The sequence below is a fragment of the Sardina pilchardus genome, chromosome 4 (assembly GCF_963854185.1).
Source record: "Sardina pilchardus chromosome 4, fSarPil1.1, whole genome shotgun sequence".
Classification (NCBI taxonomy): Eukaryota; Metazoa; Chordata; class Actinopteri; order Clupeiformes; family Clupeidae; genus Sardina; species Sardina pilchardus.
The window spans coordinates 10,461,120-10,482,585 of record NC_084997.1 but is presented as its reverse complement, the minus strand read 5'-3'; the positions used below and the strand labels follow the sequence as shown (position 1 = coordinate 10,482,585).

Here is a 21,466-nt window from a genome sequence, read left to right as displayed (position 1 = left end):
GGATGAAACATTTAGGCTCCGTGGTTTCTGACAAACTGCGGTTTAGGCTACGAACATGTTTTTATAAACACAACCACAGTCTTTGGTGAACGCAAGTGCAGATCATTTAATTAGGCTATCATTGCTTATAACCCGTTCCACATTAATCGTAAGCAATCACACCAAGTGCTTGCAAAATGTGTGGTTTATAAAAGCTGTAGTGTAGACTCACATTTGTTAAAATGCCATTGTACATTTCGCCTCCATTGAATGCGCATGCAATGCAAGTGTTCTCATATGCAGCCTACAATTTCTCTGAGTAGCCTAGACAGGATAATTTGACATCAATAGGTTATGATGAATGCAAGGTTCAATGCTGTAAGGAAATATGAAAGAAATTAGTGACAGACTTAAAGCACAAATTCCTCATTAATTCTGACAGTGGGAGATCGCGGGCCTCCTATGCTTGGCCTATGCTTCGTCGCCAAGTTTAATGGAAATTGTGCCGTTTATTTTGGTTTAATACACAGGCCAATGTATAACTAAAGCAGTAGCAGCAGACGCATCATCAGCACCATCAGCTCGCTGCCTTACGCACAATGCGTAATGTGGGTGGTGGAAACAATCCATCCCAAATATCCAGTAGGATAACCTAAACTGTTAGGGTCAGCTACACCCTCACTTCCTGTGCCAATTATGTGAGAAGAAAATCGGAATACTTTTCAGTCAGCATTTGCAGTCACTTAGTTGTCTTTGGCAGTCTGTTTACCTCTAAGAATATCCTCAGATTAGTTTGGCAAGGAAATGATTAAAATGATGATAGAACCAGTACAATATCGAAGTACACTTACAAAGTTTAATTTCCTTTTTTTTTTTAACTTATTTATTGAATTCCCTAAATAACCATATGGAAATTGTAATGTAGCCCTATAAAATAGTGAATCTGTGGTAATGCAGATGAGCATGACTCAGAGAGCTGGTTTGAAGAGAAAAATACAGAATGTGTTGAGACAGAGGCGCTAAGACGCACACCAACCCACCCTGAGGGTGCTGCCGCAGATGCCCGTGAGAGAGATGAGCTGGAGAGGGAACGGCGAGGCGACATGCATCATTCTGTCTCGTCCATGTGCTGAGCGGAGGTGGTTAAGACAGGCCCAGTGAGACGCTGTTCTGACGGAGCCGACTGACAGTGCTGATTTAAGGGGGCTCGCCCACCCTCTACCCCCCCAACACACACACACACAGACACAAACACACACACACTGACTGCCCCCCTACCACCCGACCACATGCAGCACATGTGATTAAGTCCCCCTGGACACTGACTGATAGAGACCATACTGAGAGGTTGGAGAGAGAGAACGAGAGAGAGAGAGAGAAGGGGGGTGGCAGAGAGTATTTCTGACCGCTCACATAATATTCGAAAGGTCACAAATATGTTTGATTTGTAAAATTTGTCTGAGCTGAGGCCTTATAGTATTGGCTATATGTGGATGTGGATATAGCAGCGTACAATGGATGCCTGTCATATTCGTGCCTTGCCCATGCTAGATATTAAAATGGCTTGTGTTTGCATACATTTCTGCATCAAGGAGACTGATGCTGCTGCAATTTGCTCTCAAACACGGCACTGTATCTGGAAACGAGGCTGTGGAGATTCTCTGTGGTTGTGTGTTCTTCTGTCTGTGTTTGTACTATGCTGTTTTTGGGAGGCTGTGGAGGTCCTCTGTGGTTTTGTATGCTTCTGTGTGTGTTTGTAACCTGCTGTTTTTGGGGGACGGTGCAAAGGTCCAGTGATGAGTGCTGGTTCAGGGATTTCTTGGTTCCTTTTTTGGCTTAATCTGTGCTCTACCCTTGCAGTACATGCTTCGGGGGAAAAGAAATGCACTGACGTGCTCATTTCCTGTACCCTCCTCTACCCCCCACCCATTTCTATCTCTCCCTCTGTCTCCCTTTCTCAGGTCCTTGGTTAATCTGGTGGTTGGAAACTCTGATATTCAATATTCTCATTGAATTCATGAGCTGTCTTCCATGCGCTACCCTGTTTAAAGGGCAGGCTTAACCGTGAGCAGAGCCGCTCAGCTTCTGACAGAAAGGTATTTCACTCGGCGCTCTTGTGGAAAGAGACACAAAGGGCCCATCCACCAAGACGGGATCAGAAAATCTGACAAGTCCAAATTACTTAGCGGGCAGAAAGAGCTGGCGAAGGCCTCCTCATTCAGCCTGAGCCTCTTTGGGTTTGTTGCCGAGCCTCTTTTGGTTTGGGCCAGAGCCCAGCTTTAAGGGTTGGGCCTGTCGTGAGCTCACTCTTTCTGTGCGTTCACACTGCAGCCAATCACCCTCCCAGTCTTTAAGCTTGGCCCCCACAACCACCAGCCACCATTCGGCCCTCTCTAGCCACAGCCGTCCTCCCGTCGCAGCGCCGCTCCCATGGGGCGCAGCCCAGCGGCGGCGACAGTGGCGGCAGCAGGAGCACCACCATGGCTCCTCAGGGGCGTGAGCGCGAGCACCTGGCGCCCCCGGCCCGGGACCACCCGACCACGGGCCAGCGCCGGCGCAGCCCCCACCTGCGCCACACGCTCAGCCCAGAGAACCTGCGCAGCCTGTCGGAGCGCAGCAGCAGCGACGCGGGGCCGCCGGGATCCAGCGTCGCCGGCCTGGTGGGGCTGCCGCGCGCCAACAGCGACACAGACCTGGTGAGCTCGCAGGGCCGCTCCTCGCTCACCGCCAGCACGGTGGACTTCACCATGGGCCGGGGACAGAACCTGGTCATCTCCTGGGACATCAAAGAAGAGGTGGACGCCACTGACTGGATCGGTCTCTACCAAATAGGTGAGGAGTCGATTCACTTATTATGCTACACATATACAATGATTATTACACGTGCACTTTCCTAATGCAACTCTCAGGCAGATATTTTATTTCAGTCTTTGAAATCAAAGAATTAATGTTAAATTGTGCAGCTATCGCTGGTTTCAGGATTCATCAGCATAGAATGAGAATCTAAATCAGTCTCAGAGAGCTAAATGGCACATCTCCAAACGTCAGCCATATATCCTTGTATCGAAGGTGATGTCATTTCTCTGTTACTGTAACTCTCTTCAAGTGTCCACAGAATCTCCTGTCATTTCCCAGCATTTCTATTTATTTGCCAGTTCTTTCCCCTCCTCCTCATCTGTGATGAATTGTCCTGGGGCTACATTCACTGTATAGGTGACCAGATCAGTTCATAGCTCACACAGATCACAAACAAGGATCTCTCAGCACTGTGATGCAGCACACCAAGCAGAGACAGTTGGAATTGCAAACTATGCCCAATAAGATATGAGCCATCCTTTCGCTTGACAAAAGCTGCAGGCAAAAAAAAAAAGGTTTAGAGTCCAATAACTTTATTGGACAGCGTTCTCCCGGAATGGATCCAAATGGAGCCATATGTTTTGATGAAAGTGCTTTCTCATGGCCTTAACCAGAACCACTCCCCTGGGAGAGCCTACTGATTGGCAACATTAAAACAAGTTCTCCTTTTTTGAGAAGTTTAGAAGACTTTAAGACGACAAAAAAATCATTCAGAGATACTGTATAGTATAGCAGCCAAGAAGTAGTCAAGCAGCCAAACCAAGGATTAATAGATGAAGGTTGTAAATTTAGTCATGGAAGTTTGTTTGGAGCCAGTGATACATTGCACCTCTGAATGATAAACGGCTCCCTTTTCCCAGCAAAGGCCGTAAGGTACAAGAACTTAGCCTGTTGTCTTGCTTCTTTTGAGTGGTGTCGATAAGTCATGCCCTTCTCAGAGAAGTCTCCTGTGATTACAGCAGTAGCGCTCTCATTAGCCTTTCGGTCCAGAACCATTCAGATGCCAGAATACTTACTGTTTTAGGTTTTAGGCTGGTTTTAGGTTTTTCACAGTTGTTCAACTTTCTTTTTATTTATCTCAATATGCACAAGTACTACTACTAAAAACGAGGGAGAGAGGAGTTTGTGGCACTTTCTTACTTTGGTTTTGATTTATGCAAACTCTGCTAGAGAGTGCATGCTGACCTTTTCTATTTCCTGTCATGGAATAGGAAAGCTTTCTGGTTGTAGAGAGTCTGGAATCAATGCAGAAACATAAGCCTGCATGCCTGACTCAAGGGAAGCCTAGATGTCTGAGTCGACAGGACTACTACTGCCTGCTCGTAATCATCGGCAGGCTCCTGCTGTCCGGTGTCCCACTTCTCAATCCTAAATGACCCTTCATGAAAATAGTGTAAGATATAGGAGGAGTGTGCGTGTGTGTCCAGCCAATTTGCATGCCATACAATGCCACAGCTAACGTGTTACCTCATCTTTATCAGAGGAGCCGCGTGACCTTCCATAACCTTCCATGACCTCCGGTCCACCTCCTTAAAGACCGCTGGTCCCAACTTCTCTGTCATGCAAAAATTTGAGACAAGGGGAAGCAATCAATCTGGGCACCAGGCCATGCCAAATCGATCAAGAGGTTCTATCGCCTACTTCATTACCTGCAATGGGGTCTCTTCCCCCAGGGCCCCTCGGTTTCAGCCAGTAAGCAGATATTTAATGATGGGGCTCAGCCGTGAGGGTTACCCATGCCATGGGCAGAGAAAAGACAACATGCAGGGTCTTAGTCTGTGGGGGAATAAAAAAAATAATAAAGTTGGGGATTTGGTGGTTTTTCTGGAGTTCCTAAAGAGACCTGCGTTAATTCTTTATTAGCCTGTGTCAGAACACATTAGATGTCGAGGGCAACTGCTGCCGGGCATGGTGACAGCTTCTTGAGCATGGCTGCTGCTTCAGCATTAGCTTGCTCTTAAAATATGCAGTCGTTTGGTGTAACTCAAATAAGGTAATAATGTCCTTGGATGTCCAGTCTCCCTTGAATCATAACTTATGGCCACACACACACAATCACACACACACACACACACACACACACACACACACACACACACACACACACACACACACACACACACACATATACTGATGTTTATATTTTGCATTATACTTCTCCTTAGGTCTAATCCTATGTCTGTGTCCTGTCCTTAGATGAAACTTGTCCATCAAACGTGTGGGACTGCAAGAACCGTGGTGTGAACGGGACACAGCAAGGACAAATTGTGTGGAAACTGGAGGCAGGACCCTACTTCATGGAGCGTGAGTGATGACAGAGGGAAAGAGGGGAGTGGGAGAGGAGGAGGGATGGGATGGGATGGGGGTGGTGGGGTAAATGAAGGAGTAGGGAGTCTGGGGGAAGATAAGGCATATATCACTCGCTTGTGGGCCACAGAACTAATGGAGTATTATATCACACGAGCGGTGCGAGAAACCTGCACTCAGCGCCACTGTAATGGACTTCTGCTACAGTGGTCACACGCAGTGTTTCTCGCCTGTGCCCCGTGTCTTTATGCCCTGAGGTATGGTCACAAGACACCAGGTCAGAGTGGCTCCAGGCTAATCGTGATGTAGGTCATGGTGCCTGTGTGTTGAGTCATGCTGCCGGTGTGCTGATGATTGTGTGTGTAAAGTGGGTCCATGTTGTTTTTTCTTTGTTATTATTATCTCCAGCGGAGACCAGGATATGCTTCAAGTACTACCATGGAGTCAGTGGAGCGCTGAGAGCCACCACGCCCTGCATCACAGTCAAAAACCCTGGAGTACAGGTCGGTGGGCACGTCTTTGTTTGTGTGTGTGTGTGTGTGTGTGTGTGTGTGTGTGTGTGTGTGTGTGTGTGTGTGTGTGTGTGTGAATGAGCGAGTGTGAGTGTGAGTGTGAGTGTGAGTGTGAGTGTGAGTGTGAGTGTGAGTGTGAGATAGAGTGTAACAGTTATTGAGAAGTGTCTGTTTGTCTTAGGCTGAAACTCAAGGTGAGGGGCAAGAAACTACTCGGAGACTGGTCAGCTTCACTCTGTCAGGTGAGACTCTGATGTGTCATCGTATTTGTGTGCTATCTTGTATGTGTGTTCTTGTGTAGGGGGGGGATGGGGGAAGAGTTATGTTTGTGAGTTTTTGGTGATAACATTTGATGTGTCTTACTGACTGGTGCCCCTGTAGACATTTGTGCGGTGGGTCTTAAGAAGGGCATGTTCTTTAACCCTGACCCGTACCTGAAGATGTCCATCCAGCCAGGCAAGAGGAGCTGCTTCCCCAGCCTCTCCCACCACGGCCAGGAGAGACGGAGCTCCATCATCTCCAACACCACCAACCCTGTGTGGCGGGGAGAGGTAATATGGACACAGATACACACACACACACACACACACACACACACACACACACTTGCATGCTGCATATGTATGCCCCCCCTCCCAGACACAGACAGACAGACAGACAGACAGACAGACAGACAGACAGACAGACAGACAGACAGACAGACAGACAGACAGACATATTCATCTTAGTGACATTTCATTTTGTCCTTTACAGTCATGCACTCACACAGTCTGTTTGTCGCTCCTCCGCAGAAACACACTTTCGTAGCGCTGATGACAGACGTCCTGGTGATCGAAGTCAAGGACAAGTTTGCGAAGAGCCGGCCGATCATCAAGCGCTTCCTGGGTCAGCTGCACATCCCCGTGCAGATCCTGCTGGAGAGACAGTCTGGGTGGGTGCCATGGCAACGCCTCGTCTCCCTCTGTCCTGCTTACACAGAGTGTCATCATGCTGAGGCTCTCGAGCTCAAGCTCCACAAAGACCCATGTAGAAAGTCTGTGATCTGTGTCTGTGTGTGTGTGTGTGTGTGTGTGTGTGTATGTGTGTGTGTGTGTCTGCGTGTCTATGTGTGTGTCAATGTGTGTGTGTGTTTGTGTGTGTTTGGATGTTTGTCTGTGTTTGTATGCGCGCGCGCTTGGTTGTGCTTGTGTCCCCGTCCACAGCTCGCAGCCCCTGAGTTTCTCTCTGTGCCGTCGCTTGCCCACGGATCACGTGAGCGGCCAGATGCAGCTCAGAGTGGAGGTGACGTCCGCCGGGCACGAGGGTGAGTCTGAGGGGCACGCAGGGGTCTCTGGAGGGTCCCAGAGTATCATCCCATTGGTGGACGTGCACCGGAGGCACGCCTGCTTAATAACCAGAGTTATTACCCTCTCCTTATCCCAGTTGCAGAGTCCCTCCTCGTGGCTTCGGCCATGAATGGAGCCCCCGGCACTCCCTCGGACGATGAGGACCTCCCGCACCACCTCCCCCTGACCTTGGGGATGCACTCGCCCACCGGCTCCCTGGGCTCGCCGCGGACCAGCGACGGGGGCCTCATCACGCCTCCCGAGCGGGACTACCTTCCCAGCGTCGCCCACCTGGAGGACGACTCGCCCTCGTCGCCCGACCTGCTCCAGGGCTCCTTCAGCGAGCAGCTGGACGCCATCGAGGCGCCCAAGGGCCCCGGCGAGAGGCCCCTGGGGGCCGCCTCCTCGCCCCGGCTCTGCTCCAGCTTCCCCACACACACGCGCCTCAGCGCCATGCTGCACATCGACTCGGACGAAGACGAGGAGCGTTCCACGGCCAACGACACCACGCCGCCCACCGTCCACCACGGCGGCCCCAGGCTGCTGCCGCCCGTGCCCTCGGCGCCCCCGGACGAGACCGAGGAAGAGGAGGAGGAGGAGGAGGTGGACTCCTGCAGGGAGGCGGACGAGATGGTGGGGGTGGTGATGCCGCCGCTGAGAGGGGGGCCCCCTGCACTGGGAGACGAGGGACCCAGCTCCCTGGCCCCCGAGGTGGGCACGGCCAGACAGGAGGAGCCGGAGGAGGACGGACAGGCGCCCAGCGAGGACCAGAGCACCGAGGTGGACGTGTCGTCCATGGCCACAGACAGCTGTCCCGCCGGCGCATCTGGGAACGAGGTGGGTCTTCATGAATCGTCACGTCAGCAGAGAAATCCTGCTCCTGGGTAACCCACTACTCCACATGCTCCATCAGCTCACTTCATTAGCTGAATATGCCTGATTGAACTAATCAAGTGCATCATAATTACCCTGATTGCTTTGGAAAGGGTTAGATAGGAGATATGTAGAGCAACAGAGCCTCAAGAGCAGGATTATGTGTTTTAAATACTTGCAAGTTCTTTTTGTAATTCTGGTAATACGTGCTTCGAACTTCTGATACACTTAAAATTAAAATATTATTCTTTATCACGATCATTGGTTCTGGCCGCAGGATATGCAAGAGAGTGAGGAGGGAGCAGAGACAGCAATCGACCCTGGGGGAGGGGAGTCGGAACAGGCCCCACCGACATCGGACAACACCAGCGATCCAGCAGAAGAGCCTCCACCCACGGAGATCGCGAGGTCGCCACCACCGCCGCCACCACCGACGGTGGAGCCTCCAGCCAACGAGGCGGAGGAGGAGGAGGAAGAGGAGCCGGACACCATGTCGAGGAGGTGGAGCCTAGAGGCCACGGCGGGCGTGTCGCAGGGAGAGGAGGAAGAGGAGGACCTCATGCCCTCAGCCGAGGGCGGCTCCGTGGACTCGGAGACGTTTGTCACCGACACAGAAACGGAAGGATGTAAGTGAGCGTCCATCATGGAGATGAGTGAGGAAGGCTGTGGCTCGCTAATGAGAACCTCATCATCCATACTGTCATTTTGACATTTGACACATTCCATACTTTTCGAAGAGAAAAAAAACTAGCTGGTCTTTTACAGTAATTTCCTGCCTATAAGCCGCATTGTGTATAAGCCGCAGGACAGTGTTTTATGCAAGTTAAAAGAAACAAAACCATATTAACACCATATTAACTGCCCCCCTGTATTAACCTCATATCTGAAAAAATTTTGCATAATCAATGTATAAGCTGCAGCTCATAGTCGGGAAATTACGGTATTTAAATAGGCTCAAAAAAAATTTTAACGGCTAAAAAATGACTAGAAAATGTATTGTGTGAACCTTTCTTGGATATCTAATCAGACTGAATGGTGATCTTCCCGTGATCCACAGCTCCCAGAGCGCAGGTGAATGGCCACCAGCATGTTGGTTCCCTCCCCTCGGTCAGACAGGACATCCATCGCTACCAGAGGGTGGATGAGCCTCTGCCACCTAGTGAGTGTGTGTGTTAATCGTGTTTGTGTGTTTTGGTGGGTCTGGGTCTGTGTTAAAAGGTAGAGTTTGCGATTGTAGTCCAGTTTCTTTTGGTCAAATTAGCAAATATGGTCATCAGCGTCATCATCTGTTCAGTGTGTGCTGAAAATGTCAGTCTCCATACAGAGTCCAGGCTGTGAACATGGGAAACAAACATAGAAGGCTGTGACCAACTGGGCCACAAACAATTCCGTCCAATCAATATGTTGCTTCAGAATCTTGAAAAGGTTTGGTGTAATTTGGTTGCTGTTAACCTCTGATATTAGCACTAGAATGGCAGACTCTACCTTTAATGTTTATTTGTGGCACATGAAAATGTGATCTATGGTATGTATCACAATAGGTCATGCATTTCTATGTGGTGCAAACAAGCATGTGTAGACTTACCTCTTATGCTTAAATAATTTAATATTTATTGTGCAAGAATTATAATTAGTTGGTCAGTAAGTATAAGATATACATATGTCTGTGATTGACATGAAAGCGACTACTGTGAAGTACGCTCACTAATAGAAAGCTTGTGTTTGCATCTCAGACTGGGAGGCTCGGATTGACAGTCATGGCCGCATTTTCTTTGTGGACCATGTGAACCGCACCACCACCTGGCAGCGGCCCACCGGCCCGCCGGCCCCACAGGGCCTGACCCGCTCCAGTTCCATCCAGCAGATGGAGCAGCTCAACCGCAGGTCAGACTCCCACGCTCACCCACCCGTCACAGGCGCAGGCGCAGGGGCAGGGGCAGGAGTGGGGGGAGTTACAGGATGGCTACATGCTGCATGCTACACACTCACATTACTATGGTTATGGGATTTGGCAACTTTGGCAACTGGGATTTTATGCTTTTGTCCAAAGTGACATGCAAATAAAAACAATAGAATTTAACAACTTAACAGTGAACAATATTTAAAATGTTGGTAATACTACAGTACATACAGCCATAAAGACTCACAGCTCTATGTCAGCATATGTTGTAGAGGCTAGCACAAACCGAAGCAATACACACAGTAAGCTATTTGTAATGTACTGTTATGTTATTCTCACCCCCCCCCCCCCCCCCTCTCTCTCTCTGTGACTCACACGGGAGATCAGGTACCAGAGTATCCGCAGGACTATGACCAGTGAGAGGTCAGAGGAGCAGCCTGTGGAACCTCCTGAGGATGCAGACCTGATACCCCACAACATATCTGGTATGCTGTGTTGTACAGTTCTAAGTTCTAAATATGGGGTTCTTCAGTGTCCATGTTTGCAATGCATGTGTGTCACTTGCCCGCCCCTGCACTGAGCCATCTGCACCCATTAGCTTTGCCACCTTATTAAAAACGTGCCAATCAGCTTATCTAGAAGGTGAACTTAGTATGCTCAACTTCTGTGTTGTAACTCCATCCATCTCTAATTACAGTCAATATCAATGTGCTATTTTAGGCTACTATACAAGCGCACCGTAGGGCATTTGCATTGCTCTATGGTGTGTTTGTATTGCAGTGCACTGAACTCTATATCCGATCCTGTTGATGTAGTATATGTTATAAAGTAGTATAGTATAGTATAGTATAGTATATTGTATTGTATTGTATTGTATTGTATTGTATTGTATTGTATTGTATTGTATTGCATTGTATTATATTACAAATAATAATGTATGTATTTGTTGATTTTCCTTTTGATTGCTTATTTTCTGCTTATTTTTCCACTGTTTGTGTTTGTGGCTTCAGAGTACCGGAGGGACAGTCACTCCAGCTCCCGCTCGCGCCTGGCTCTGTTGCTCCAGTCCCCCGGTGCCAAGTTCCTCTCCAGTCCCGACTTCTTCACTGTGCTGCATTCCAACCCTGTGAGTGGCAGGCCATGCAGGCCACATCGCAGGGCAAGATCAGTTAGCTGCCTGACGACTTTTATCAGGCTCGAATCCTGCTCGTGCATGTGATTCATGGCGTGTGTTTACAGTAGCTCGTCTCTGGTGGCTACGTGAGAAGGGTTCTGTTGATGAGATTGTTTTCCCCAGTCTAGCCACAGGGCCACTTGTGTCTGATGTTCGCTTCTTAAGGATACTCTGCATTTGGAACATACACTGATTCTCTCACTGCATAGTGCACATTTAGTGGTTATTTACTATAGTAAGTGTGCTCTGTACAGTAGTGAATGAGCAGGTGTTGGTTCATTGATTGTCCGTCGCTGTTGTGCTCCTCCGTCAGAGTGCCTACCGCATGTTTACGAGCAACACCTGCCTGAAGCACATGATCAGCAAGGTGCGGCGAGACGCACACCACTTTGAGCGCTACCAGCACAACCGCGACCTGGTCACCTTCCTCAACCTGTTCGCCAACAAGCAGCTGGAGCTGCCCCGGGGCTGGGAGATGAAACACGACCACACCGGCAAGGTCCTGAGTCTTCAATTGTCTCTCTCTTTCTCTCTCTCCCTCTCTCTCTCTCTCTCTCTCTCTCTCTCTCTCTCTCTCTCTCTCTCTCTCTCTCTCTCTCTCTCTATCTCTCTCTTTATTGCTTGTGAGAGTATCCATCCATTATCCCCATTATGTCTTTCAACCACCTTATTGGGCCTTTTCATTTTGGAAGACTAATACTTGTGTTTTCTCTCTTTGAAATATCCTGCTTCTTTTTAGTTTTATACTGACACCTGATTTTTTTGTCACCATTGGCATACACTTTAAACTATATTTAGAGCTTACAGTATATGACTGTGTATATGACACAGACTCCTTGAGAAAATGCTAAACAGTTCTTTAGTGAAACATGTTCATGGAATAGAGTCAAGCTAGTTAGACAACCCCTGGCATAGGCCTCACTTCATAAAGCTCTCCAGAGGCGTACTAGCTTAGTGATGCAGCTTGCAGCTGTAGCTCTCAGCATTTTTGGCAGAGTAGTCAACTACTATGTCTGAGATTGCAGCTGTGAGGAGCACAGACACAGCTTTCATGGACATAACATTACCGTATCACACTGTATCATACTGTATACCATTACAACGATCATTTGATGTCTCCCTAAAAATCTTTAGTTAGCACTAGCATTTAATTAGTTGCACATATGATCTCCTGCTAGCGTCTTAACGCCTGCCTGCTCTTTACAGCCCTTCTTTGTGGATCATAACTGTCGCACCACCACCTTCATCGACCCGCGGCTGCCCCTGCAGAGCTCCCGCTCCAGCGGCCTCCTGGCCCACCGGCAGCACCTGAGCCGCCAGCGCAGCCACAGCGCTGGGGAGGTGAGGCAGGCGCATCAGCTAGCATCTGTGTTAGCTCGCTAAAGTTAATGTCAACTACAGGCTTAGTGCCACAATACAACAAAGATTGCTTTTAGGAGTGCATTCCACATTTTGGGGTTGCTTGCACCAAACTCATATATTGGAGTAGGCCTATACTTTTTTCTACTACTACTACTGCCTTTTCTCCTTGCTATCCTCTACCAATGAGTATATCAATATTAAAGGTATCCTATGCACGTTTTTTTACATAAATATAACAGCTTTTAAGTCATTTGTAGGGTAAATTAACTTGTAATAGGGAGAATTGCATGCTTTCCACAGCCCTATCGTTCCGTCTACGGAGAGCCAGCCTTGCAACTTGCTCTTCTATGACCTGGATAATCTTAAATTGCTTTATGGCAATTACAATAGCCTACTATTTGTATGAAATCATGTAATATCTTTGTCAGTTTATAAACAAATCCACAAGCACTGTGTCCAGGTATGACAGTTGTGTAAAGTTCAAATACTCTACAACTGTTGGGAGAGGCCAGTAACAACAAAAAAAAAAACCCTCTGAAGCTGCACTACCTTTAAGTGAGTTTATGGACACATCTAGGAGCTGACATCTAGAGCTGTGTTGAGTCACAGGTGGCTGACGACTCTCGATCCCCGAGCCCCCCCATGCCCAGGCCCTCCAGCACCTTCAGTGGATCCAGTCGCAGCCAGTATCACGACCTCGTCCCCGTGGGTGAGTGCACTCCCTGTGTGATGACGACTCTATAATGGCCCCCCCCCCCCCCCCCCCCATTTGGCCTGTCATGGGGAGTATTGTGTTTGTGAGATGCAATGAAATATTAAATATAACATGGTATGCTTTTTTTCAGCTTACAATGAGAAGATTGTTGCTTTTCTTCGGCAACCCAACATCTTGGAGATCTTGCAGGAGAGACAGCCGGAGCTTGTGCGAAATCACTCTCTCAAGTAGGGGCCTCTCTTTTCAGCCTTTGAATGATGCCATATATACCCACACTAAAAATTGCAAAGCAATTCATAAATATGTGCTGCCACAATTGCACAAACCCTAATAACACATTTGTAAAGGTCTGGTCCCTGATGTTATGACTGATACTCTCCTATGTAGAGAGAAGGTGCAGTTTATTCGCAGTGAGGGTTCCTCCGGGTTAGCTCGCCTATCCAGTGATGCTGACCTGGTTATGCTATTGAGGTGAGCTTGCAAACAGTGGTCCCTATATTATGTGTGAGGTAAGCTTCTTTTTGTCAGTTGTGCTTGAGTGTTTGGTAAGGAAGATACATAAAAGAGGAACCATGATTGAAAGCTTGTAAGTGTTTGTTGAAGTTCTTGCATGTCAACACATCTGAATGTAAATTTACAAACCACATACAGTATGAGTGGTTACGCATCATATAGTTCTCTTTCTGTAATTCTATCTCATAGTCTGATTTATGTTTATGTAAGTCAATGTGTGTTGATGATGGCCCCACAGTCATTGTGATCTCTCTGCCTGCAGTCTGTTTGAAGAGGAAGTGATGTCGTATGTGCCACCACATGCCTTATTGCAGGCAGGCTACTGTCATGCCTCTCCCCAAAGTTCTCCTGGTGAGAGAAAATGACTCATGACCCAAGTCTTACACGTGGATTTGTAACCACATCTCCAATATTCTGTCAACAACATATTTTCAAAACTAAAGTGAATCATTCTGATGGGTTGTGTATTGTGTGTTATAATCTCTCTCTCTCTCTCTTTCTCTCTCTCTCTCTCTCTCTCTCTCTCTCTCTCTCTCTCTCTCAGGTACGCCACGAGCGAATGCACGGGCTCCTGCTCCCTACAAACGTGACTTTGAAGCCAAGCTGAGAAACTTCTACCGCAAGCTGGAAACGAAAGGCTACGGCCAAGGCCCTGGGAAAGTGAAGTGAGTCTGACTGCTACTGAATGATGTCATAAGAAAAACAAGGGCACCACAATGCACATTGTTCTCAGTAATTGTGCTCTCAGAACAGTCGAAGCCCAACACTGTATGCCGTAGCATGCAAGAGTTGTGTTGCAACGGTCAGCAACAGCCTACCAAGTTTCAGTATCAGGTTTCCCAAAAGAGGAGTGAGAACAGTATACTTCTCCTTCAAATGATACCCTCCTTTAATTTCAATGAGCCCTCCTCTTCTAAATCATCCACAACATACCTTTAGCGTTCCTCCAGGGGCCTTTTGTCCTCTGTCCCTACCCTGCCCACGGCCTTGAAGCTCCCCCCAGGGCTTCAGTTACCTATCGCCATCCAGCAACACATTTAGTAATCAGATTAAGGCTTTCAACTGTATTTTGCTCAAGTACAATAGAACAATGGAATGTTCCAGTAACTATAAATAAGAAATTCTATCATCTATCTACATTGACTTTGCAACTGTGGTATCTTTAAATAACTGGCAGTTGAAGTCCTGTTTTGTTTGCTACACAAAAGTACAGTGTGTTAGACGTGATGGTGTACACACTAATGTCTGAAGTGAAGTAATTAGGCCTATGTGGTTCAAAAAGTGAAGCCAAGAAATGTTGACGATAGTCACATCTTGATGCTCTTCCTTCTGAGAAGCGCTAGACTCTCGAAGATCCTCCTAATCTTCCCCATTTAGTCGTATGACTCGGCACCTCTTCAAACGAAGACTTCAGAACAAATCCATTTTATTTCTGGTGCCAAGTGACAGCCATTTGCAGTTTGGGATTTGCTGGATGTGCCTTTTAAGCACTTTAAGCACCAGAGGAAAAAAAATGTCCAGGGGGGAAATGTGTGACCTGGCATCAGCATAGTCCCTTCTAGCAACTAATGAATGTAATTGCAAATTAGAAAGTAAGTTTCTTACTTGAAGGTTAGGTAAGCTCTTGTATATGCCAACAGTTTTATCAATAAAAGATGTATGTGTATTTCCATTATATGTCCATATGCTGCAAGTGCATGCCCAGTGTGTGACATTTCTGAAACAGCTATCTGTAATTGAGTCTGTTGTTTCCAGACTCATCATTCGTAGAGATCACCTTCTGGAGGACGCCTTCAACCAGATTATGTGTTACTCCCGCAAAGACCTGCAGAGGAGCAAATTATATGTCAGCTTCGTAGGGGAAGAAGGGTGAGTGTTCTCGGTTTATTTGAATTAGCTCTCCAGTAAGCGTGATGTGATGTGTACAACGTAATGTGAACAACCATCACCACACAATATATCACTTGCAGGTAGTTGCATGAAGAATGTTTTACAATCTTCAGATGTCCTCTGCCATTTGCATTTGTTTGTAGCCTCCATAGCGATATAGTCATTTTTTTTGTCATCAGTGGTGTGAGTCTGAGTCTTTATATTATAGATTGGACTACAGTGGCCCATCGAGGGAGTTCTTCTTTTTGGTCTCTCGAGAGCTCTTCAACCCTTACTATGGGCTCTTTGAGTACTCAGCTAATGACACTTACACTGTGCAAATCAGCCCGATGTCTGCCTTTGTGGACAACCACCATGACTGGTAAGTCAGGGGGGTGAGGTGAGACAGACGCCATGGGAAGAAATTGATTACAGGAGAGAGGGTGGACGAATGGACAGTGTGATGGATGAATTGTTGAGCTGGCAGCTGTACGGATAGATTGATGACAGCAGATAGATTGATGGATGGATGGATGGATAAATGAAAAAATAGATGGATAGATGGAAGAATGGATGGATAGATAGAAGAATGGATGGATAGATGGAAGAATGGATGGATAGATGGATGAATGGAAAGATGGATAGGTAGATAGATGTTTTGTTTGATGACTTGATGAATGCATGAATGAATACTGGAAAGGATAACTCAGACTGATACACTTGTCTATTAACATACAGGTTCCGCTTTAGTGGTCGTATCCTGGGCTTGGCTCTCATCCATCAGTACCTTTTGGACGCTTTCTTCACCCGACCTTTCTACAAGGGGCTGCTGCGCATGTGAGCATACACATACACTCACTAAACGTTGGTTGTTATTAGATACACTGTATAAGGGCTTGTTGTATTTTTCAAATTGAATAGATGACTTACAGAAAAAACAATGTTGGTTTTGAGCACAGAGATGATTTGTGCTTTCTGCAAATCCTTCTGGTAGCAACCACTAAAGAAATCACTGTCAGTTGGCGGAAGTCAATTTCAATCATGGACATGGAGTGTGTATGGCAACTATATAGAGTGGAAGACATAGATAACTTTAATCTTCTGAGGGAGAACCTCCCAAATAGTTAGACCCCCCACTTTGCTAGTAATGTTTTGAGATGAGACAGAGGACCCCCCCCCTTCCCCTCCCCTTTGTTTTCATTTTTACTTTTGTATCTGTGTGATCTGTTTGTGGAGTTTCCCTTTGCTAATTAAATTCCAACTTCTTGATTTCCTTCTGAATGTTCTGTGATGACTTTTTATGATCAACAAGCTATAAATAAAAGCTAAACCCTACCATTTGAAAACTAATGTATTAGGTTAGGGTGTGAAAAGAAAATTATGGATGAATATCCATATCAGGTTTCAGAAATAGTAGAAAACATGAAGAAGGACCAGATCACTAGTGACACGAAACACAGTGGTGTTTTCCTGTTGACGCATTGTGCATCCAATCAGCAAACAAGAGGTAATCATTTCAAATCTGACCTCTGTTTAGCCCCTGTGATCTCAGTGATCTGGAATTCCTAGACGAGGAGTTCCACCAGAGCCTGCAGTGGATGAAGGACAACGACATTGAGGACACACTGGACCTCACCTTTACAGTCAACGAGGAAGTATTTGGACAGGTCAGATGAGCGACATGACATACTATAACACGTGTGTACACAGTATGTTTACCCAATGGACTTCATTAACCAAAGTAATTCAAGTAATTCACTATGTCCTTGAGATCCGTTAATGACCACAAAACATCAAGGAAGTAACAGCATCAGTGAGGATGCCATGCATACCTCTCAAATCTCAATCTCTAGATAAGCAAGATGAACAGTTTTTATCAGTAGGCTTAGGCTACCTATTGCACCCTGGACTAAAACGTTCTGATCTGTGACCTTGAACAGTGCAGTGGAGGACGATCACAGACTGAAATGTTTGCACTTTTTGTATGCTATTAAAACTTTGGTGTTTTGATTGTTCTTTTGCTGTGTCAAGCTTTTTGGTGTGCAATGTGTTACTTTGTTCCTGTGACTTTCACCATAAGATACTACATATCAGGCAGGCACAATGCCTTGGCAAATATATACATTCAAAAACTCCATGTTTGGCTTTTGTTCATGGTACGTGTTATATTCCATCTGTGCACCAACTCGGCGTTTTGTGTCCCACTATAGATCACGGAGCGTGAGCTGAAGCCTGGCGGGTCCAGCATCACTGTGTCTGAGAAGAACAAGAAGGAGTACATTGAGCGCATGGTGAAATGGCGCATCGAGAGAGGCGTGGCTCAGCAGACCGAGAGCCTGGTGCGAGGCTTTTACGAGGTACCGTGAAACAACAGGTGTATCAGAAGCACCAATATCTTTGTGTTGGAAATTATAATCATTGATCAAATAGAGACGTAATTGGACTGTTGAGGTACGGAGGAAATGAGAGGCGCTTAACCAAGGGCTAATCATTTCTGTGTACCAGGTAGTGGACGTGCGACTGGTGTCTGTGTTTGATGCTCGGGAGCTGGAACTGGTTATAGCTGGTACTGCAGAGATCGACCTTGCAGACTGGAGGAGCAACACTGAGTACAGAGGAGGTACTGAAGGAGGAGGCAGTGCCTGGTTTAATGCTTGTCAGGATTGCAGACGCTGAGAACAGCTGATGCAGGGGAGAGAAAAGAGAAGTGTTATTCTGAGAAAGTCTTACATCATTTAGCCGTGCTGAAGCATCTCTCTTTCTCTGTCATGCTTTCTCGCTCGCTTGGCCAATCCTTCTGTCTCTTCTCGCTCTTTCTTCCTTCAGGTTACCATGACAACCACATTGTGATCCGCTGGTTCTGGGCTGCAGTGGAGAGGTTCAATAATGAGCAGAGACTGCGACTGCTGCAGGTATTGCACACATACACACACATACAAATTTACAAATGCATACACATACATACAGAAAACACACAAATACACACACACACACACACACACACACACACACACACAGACATGCATTTTTTCTTGAATGCATGAGTGATATCTGGGTTTTACTTGTTTTGCCATTCCAATGTAACATTGGAATAAGCCAACTGTGCACCAACTGTTACTATGTAACAAATCATAATAGCTTGAGGTGTCTGTTGTAATGGATGGCATAGCTACTGAACTAGCTTCATAAGTATGTGTATAGTAACAGACTCTTTTACAGCACAAGCTTACATGACAAGTTTTCTGTGTGTGTAGTTTGTTACAGGCACATCGAGTATTCCCTACGAAGGCTTCGCCTCTCTGAGGGGGAGTAACGGTCCTCGCCGTTTCTGTGTAGAGAAGTGGGGCAAGGTCACTTCCCTCCCGAGGTACTCTCCCTCTTGTTGACACTCCTCATCAGTGTTGTTTAATCTTCTGCCACCCTGGATGCTACTCTCTGGGCCCTGATTTAAATGGCAGGCAGAGTGTGAAGTCACTCAATGTGCAAAGTGTCTCATGCATGAACTAAAGCTATTTTGTGATGACTGGGAACATTCTGCACTTTGTCACCATGTACATGTAAATGAAGAGCCCTATGACTGTGCTCTACTATGCTGTTGATTATGTCTACTTTTAAATATCTGGTGAAACTACATGCAATTACACTCCTCAGATATACTCAGATGTGTTTGTTTGTTTGTTTGTGTGTGCGCATGTGTGTGATTGTTTTCTATATTGCATATTTGTGTGTGTTCGAACTAGGGCTCACACCTGCTTCAACCGCCTGGATCTCCCACCATACCCCTGCTTCTCCATGCTTTATGAGAAGATGCTCACAGCCGTGGAGGAGACCAGCACCTTTGGCCTGGAGTAACACCACAACCCATCGCCTCCCTCCGCTACAAGCTTTTTTCTCCACTCTTCTTGAGTCACTACGCGATACCTCCAAGCCCCCGGCTCTTATCTTTACCCCTAGTGCCCTAGTCTTCTCCCTGCCTTCAGCCTATGGCCTTGGTTACTTCACTGTTGCAAAAGGAAAAAACTCTCTCTCTTTATCAGATTCATGCCCTGAAAAAAAAAACACCACACACTGGAATGATCTCATCTGTGGACTTCACTAATGTCACATCCGGACTCTTTATTGTGTAGCAAATTTATGCTTGATGCACACACACACACACACACACACACACACACACACACACACACACACATGCACGCATACACACATGCACACCCATACATACACACACACACACACACACACACACACACACACACACACTTGCACACACACACATTGCACACTTACACAAGCAATCTTTACAAGAATGTAGAAAACATGATTAATGTATGAACTTCTAATGCTTAATTGTAGTATGAAGGTTGTTGTGGAAATTTTGGTTGTTTGGAATAGGCTCAATTTTAAACACTTGAGACCAATAATTCGACGGAGACAGGACAAGAGTGGGAATTGTACTAAGAAGAGAGCTATCATACAGCATCATGTGATTCATTAGAAAGAACAAGGGGGATTTTCAGAAAAGGAAAACAGAGAGGGATGCATCTGTAATGGATAACAGTTTTAACTGGCTTAAGAGATAGTATTTCACACTCCAGTTCATATCTAAATGTGAACAGGCAAACTTATAAAGCTGTCTTTGAATCTACTACTGTGGGAATAAGATGAAAACCTACCACAATAAATAGCTGTTGTATGCCCACCTATTGAGGATAATGACCATGTGACTCAGTCAGCAGCACTGGTGGGCCCCAAGAGATTAGCCTGCCGTAACCACAATGCAGGAAGCTATGAAACATTCAATGGCATGGACTGAGGAGCAATAAACCAGCCGCCCCCGTGAAAGTCAGACATAGACTCCTCAGTCACATTGGCCTCTGGTGCAGGTGCGGTGAAGCATGTTAGTGAGCAGTCGGTGCATATGACGTGCCATTCCCACTGCATATCTACTGTAGTAATGGAATGACCGAGTGCAAGAGTGCATCGATGTTGCATGATCCTCTCCCTGTAATTCTGTGGGCTCGGGCACATTCACGGCATGCAGGCCTACATGCACTTGGTTGTATTGTGTTTGGTTTGTCACCCCAGTAGTTGTGGCCCTAGTTAAGAAAAATATAGTGTCAAAGCAGCTCTCCAGTATAACTGAGTCCATTTAGGTGCAACAGTTTGTTACTGTTTGTTTGTATGTCACACTGCTCAACACTCACACACATACTCTATCTCTTTTACACTCACAAACACACACACACACACACACACACACACACACACACACACACACACACACACACACACACACACACATTCAATATCACATATTCATAAGAGACACTAACAACTAAGTTTGACTACAATAACAAATTCAGCTAGATCTGAAATTTTCTTGCATACAGATCAAATCTGTAACAAAGTAAAGAAAAAGAGGAAAAAAGCCCCACTTCTCTGTATATCCAAACCTGGCTCAATAATACTGCATGCAGGGTCCGCATAGTAACTCTGTGCCAAGTTTGACCCTTAGATGGTGTCGTGTTATAGCTTGATATTGCATGCTGGAATAGTGCCACAACACCAGACCAGATTAGCTTTTTGCATGAGGATTTCGCTGTAAGGGTGGATGTAATGGGGATGAAAATGTGTCAGTTTCACTTTCACGTGTCCACATGGTTTTCTTCTTTTTTTCCCCCATCTACTGGTTGATTTGTGTAGGTTGGAGTTCACAGGTCACAGGTCATGGCTCATCTCGAAAGCGTGTTAGGGCAAGCACTTGAAAAGCAAGGGAGAATGTGAGAGACTTTCTGTATTTTCCATGTGTGTCCATATCTGTATATAGTTGTATGATACATATGTCTGTCCTGTCGTGTGTCGAAATTATATTTTGCACTGAATGTAGCAAACTTTTTGGGGCAAAGAGTCTGTTGTTGTTTGTCTGTCTGGGTTCATTTTTCACCTCTTTTTAACACTCTCATGAGTCAAAAGGTCACCCATCCTCTCTCTTTTCTTGTAATAATTGGACATGATTATAACTTACTCTGTTGTGAATGTTTAATTGCACTGCTCCATAAGCCAATGAAAACACATTTT

At 46.3% G+C, this 21,466-nt stretch overlaps 1 protein-coding gene across 1 annotated transcript; it reads left to right on the top strand.

Annotated features, from left to right (window-relative positions):
* Window positions 1–1,980: 1,980 nt before the first annotated feature.
* On the top strand, window positions 1,981–21,304 carry hecw2a (HECT, C2 and WW domain containing E3 ubiquitin protein ligase 2a). The gene is made up of 29 exons (XM_062533622.1): window positions 1,981–2,811; window positions 5,032–5,139; window positions 5,551–5,645; window positions 5,836–5,896; window positions 6,036–6,205; window positions 6,446–6,687; window positions 6,857–6,957; window positions 7,077–7,816; window positions 8,130–8,478; window positions 8,910–9,011; window positions 9,586–9,736; window positions 10,140–10,237; window positions 10,763–10,878; window positions 11,240–11,425; window positions 12,133–12,267; window positions 12,898–12,997; window positions 13,134–13,230; window positions 13,391–13,474; window positions 13,779–13,867; window positions 14,061–14,181; window positions 15,272–15,385; window positions 15,615–15,767; window positions 16,124–16,222; window positions 16,923–17,052; window positions 17,596–17,742; window positions 17,891–18,005; window positions 18,212–18,297; window positions 18,640–18,752; window positions 19,126–21,304. The coding sequence occupies exons 1-29, from the start codon at window positions 2,460–2,462 to the stop codon at window positions 19,235–19,237; spliced, it is 4,566 nt and encodes a 1,521-aa protein (XP_062389606.1). The 5' UTR covers window positions 1,981–2,459; the 3' UTR covers window positions 19,238–21,304.
* Window positions 21,305–21,466: the final 162 nt, after the last annotated feature.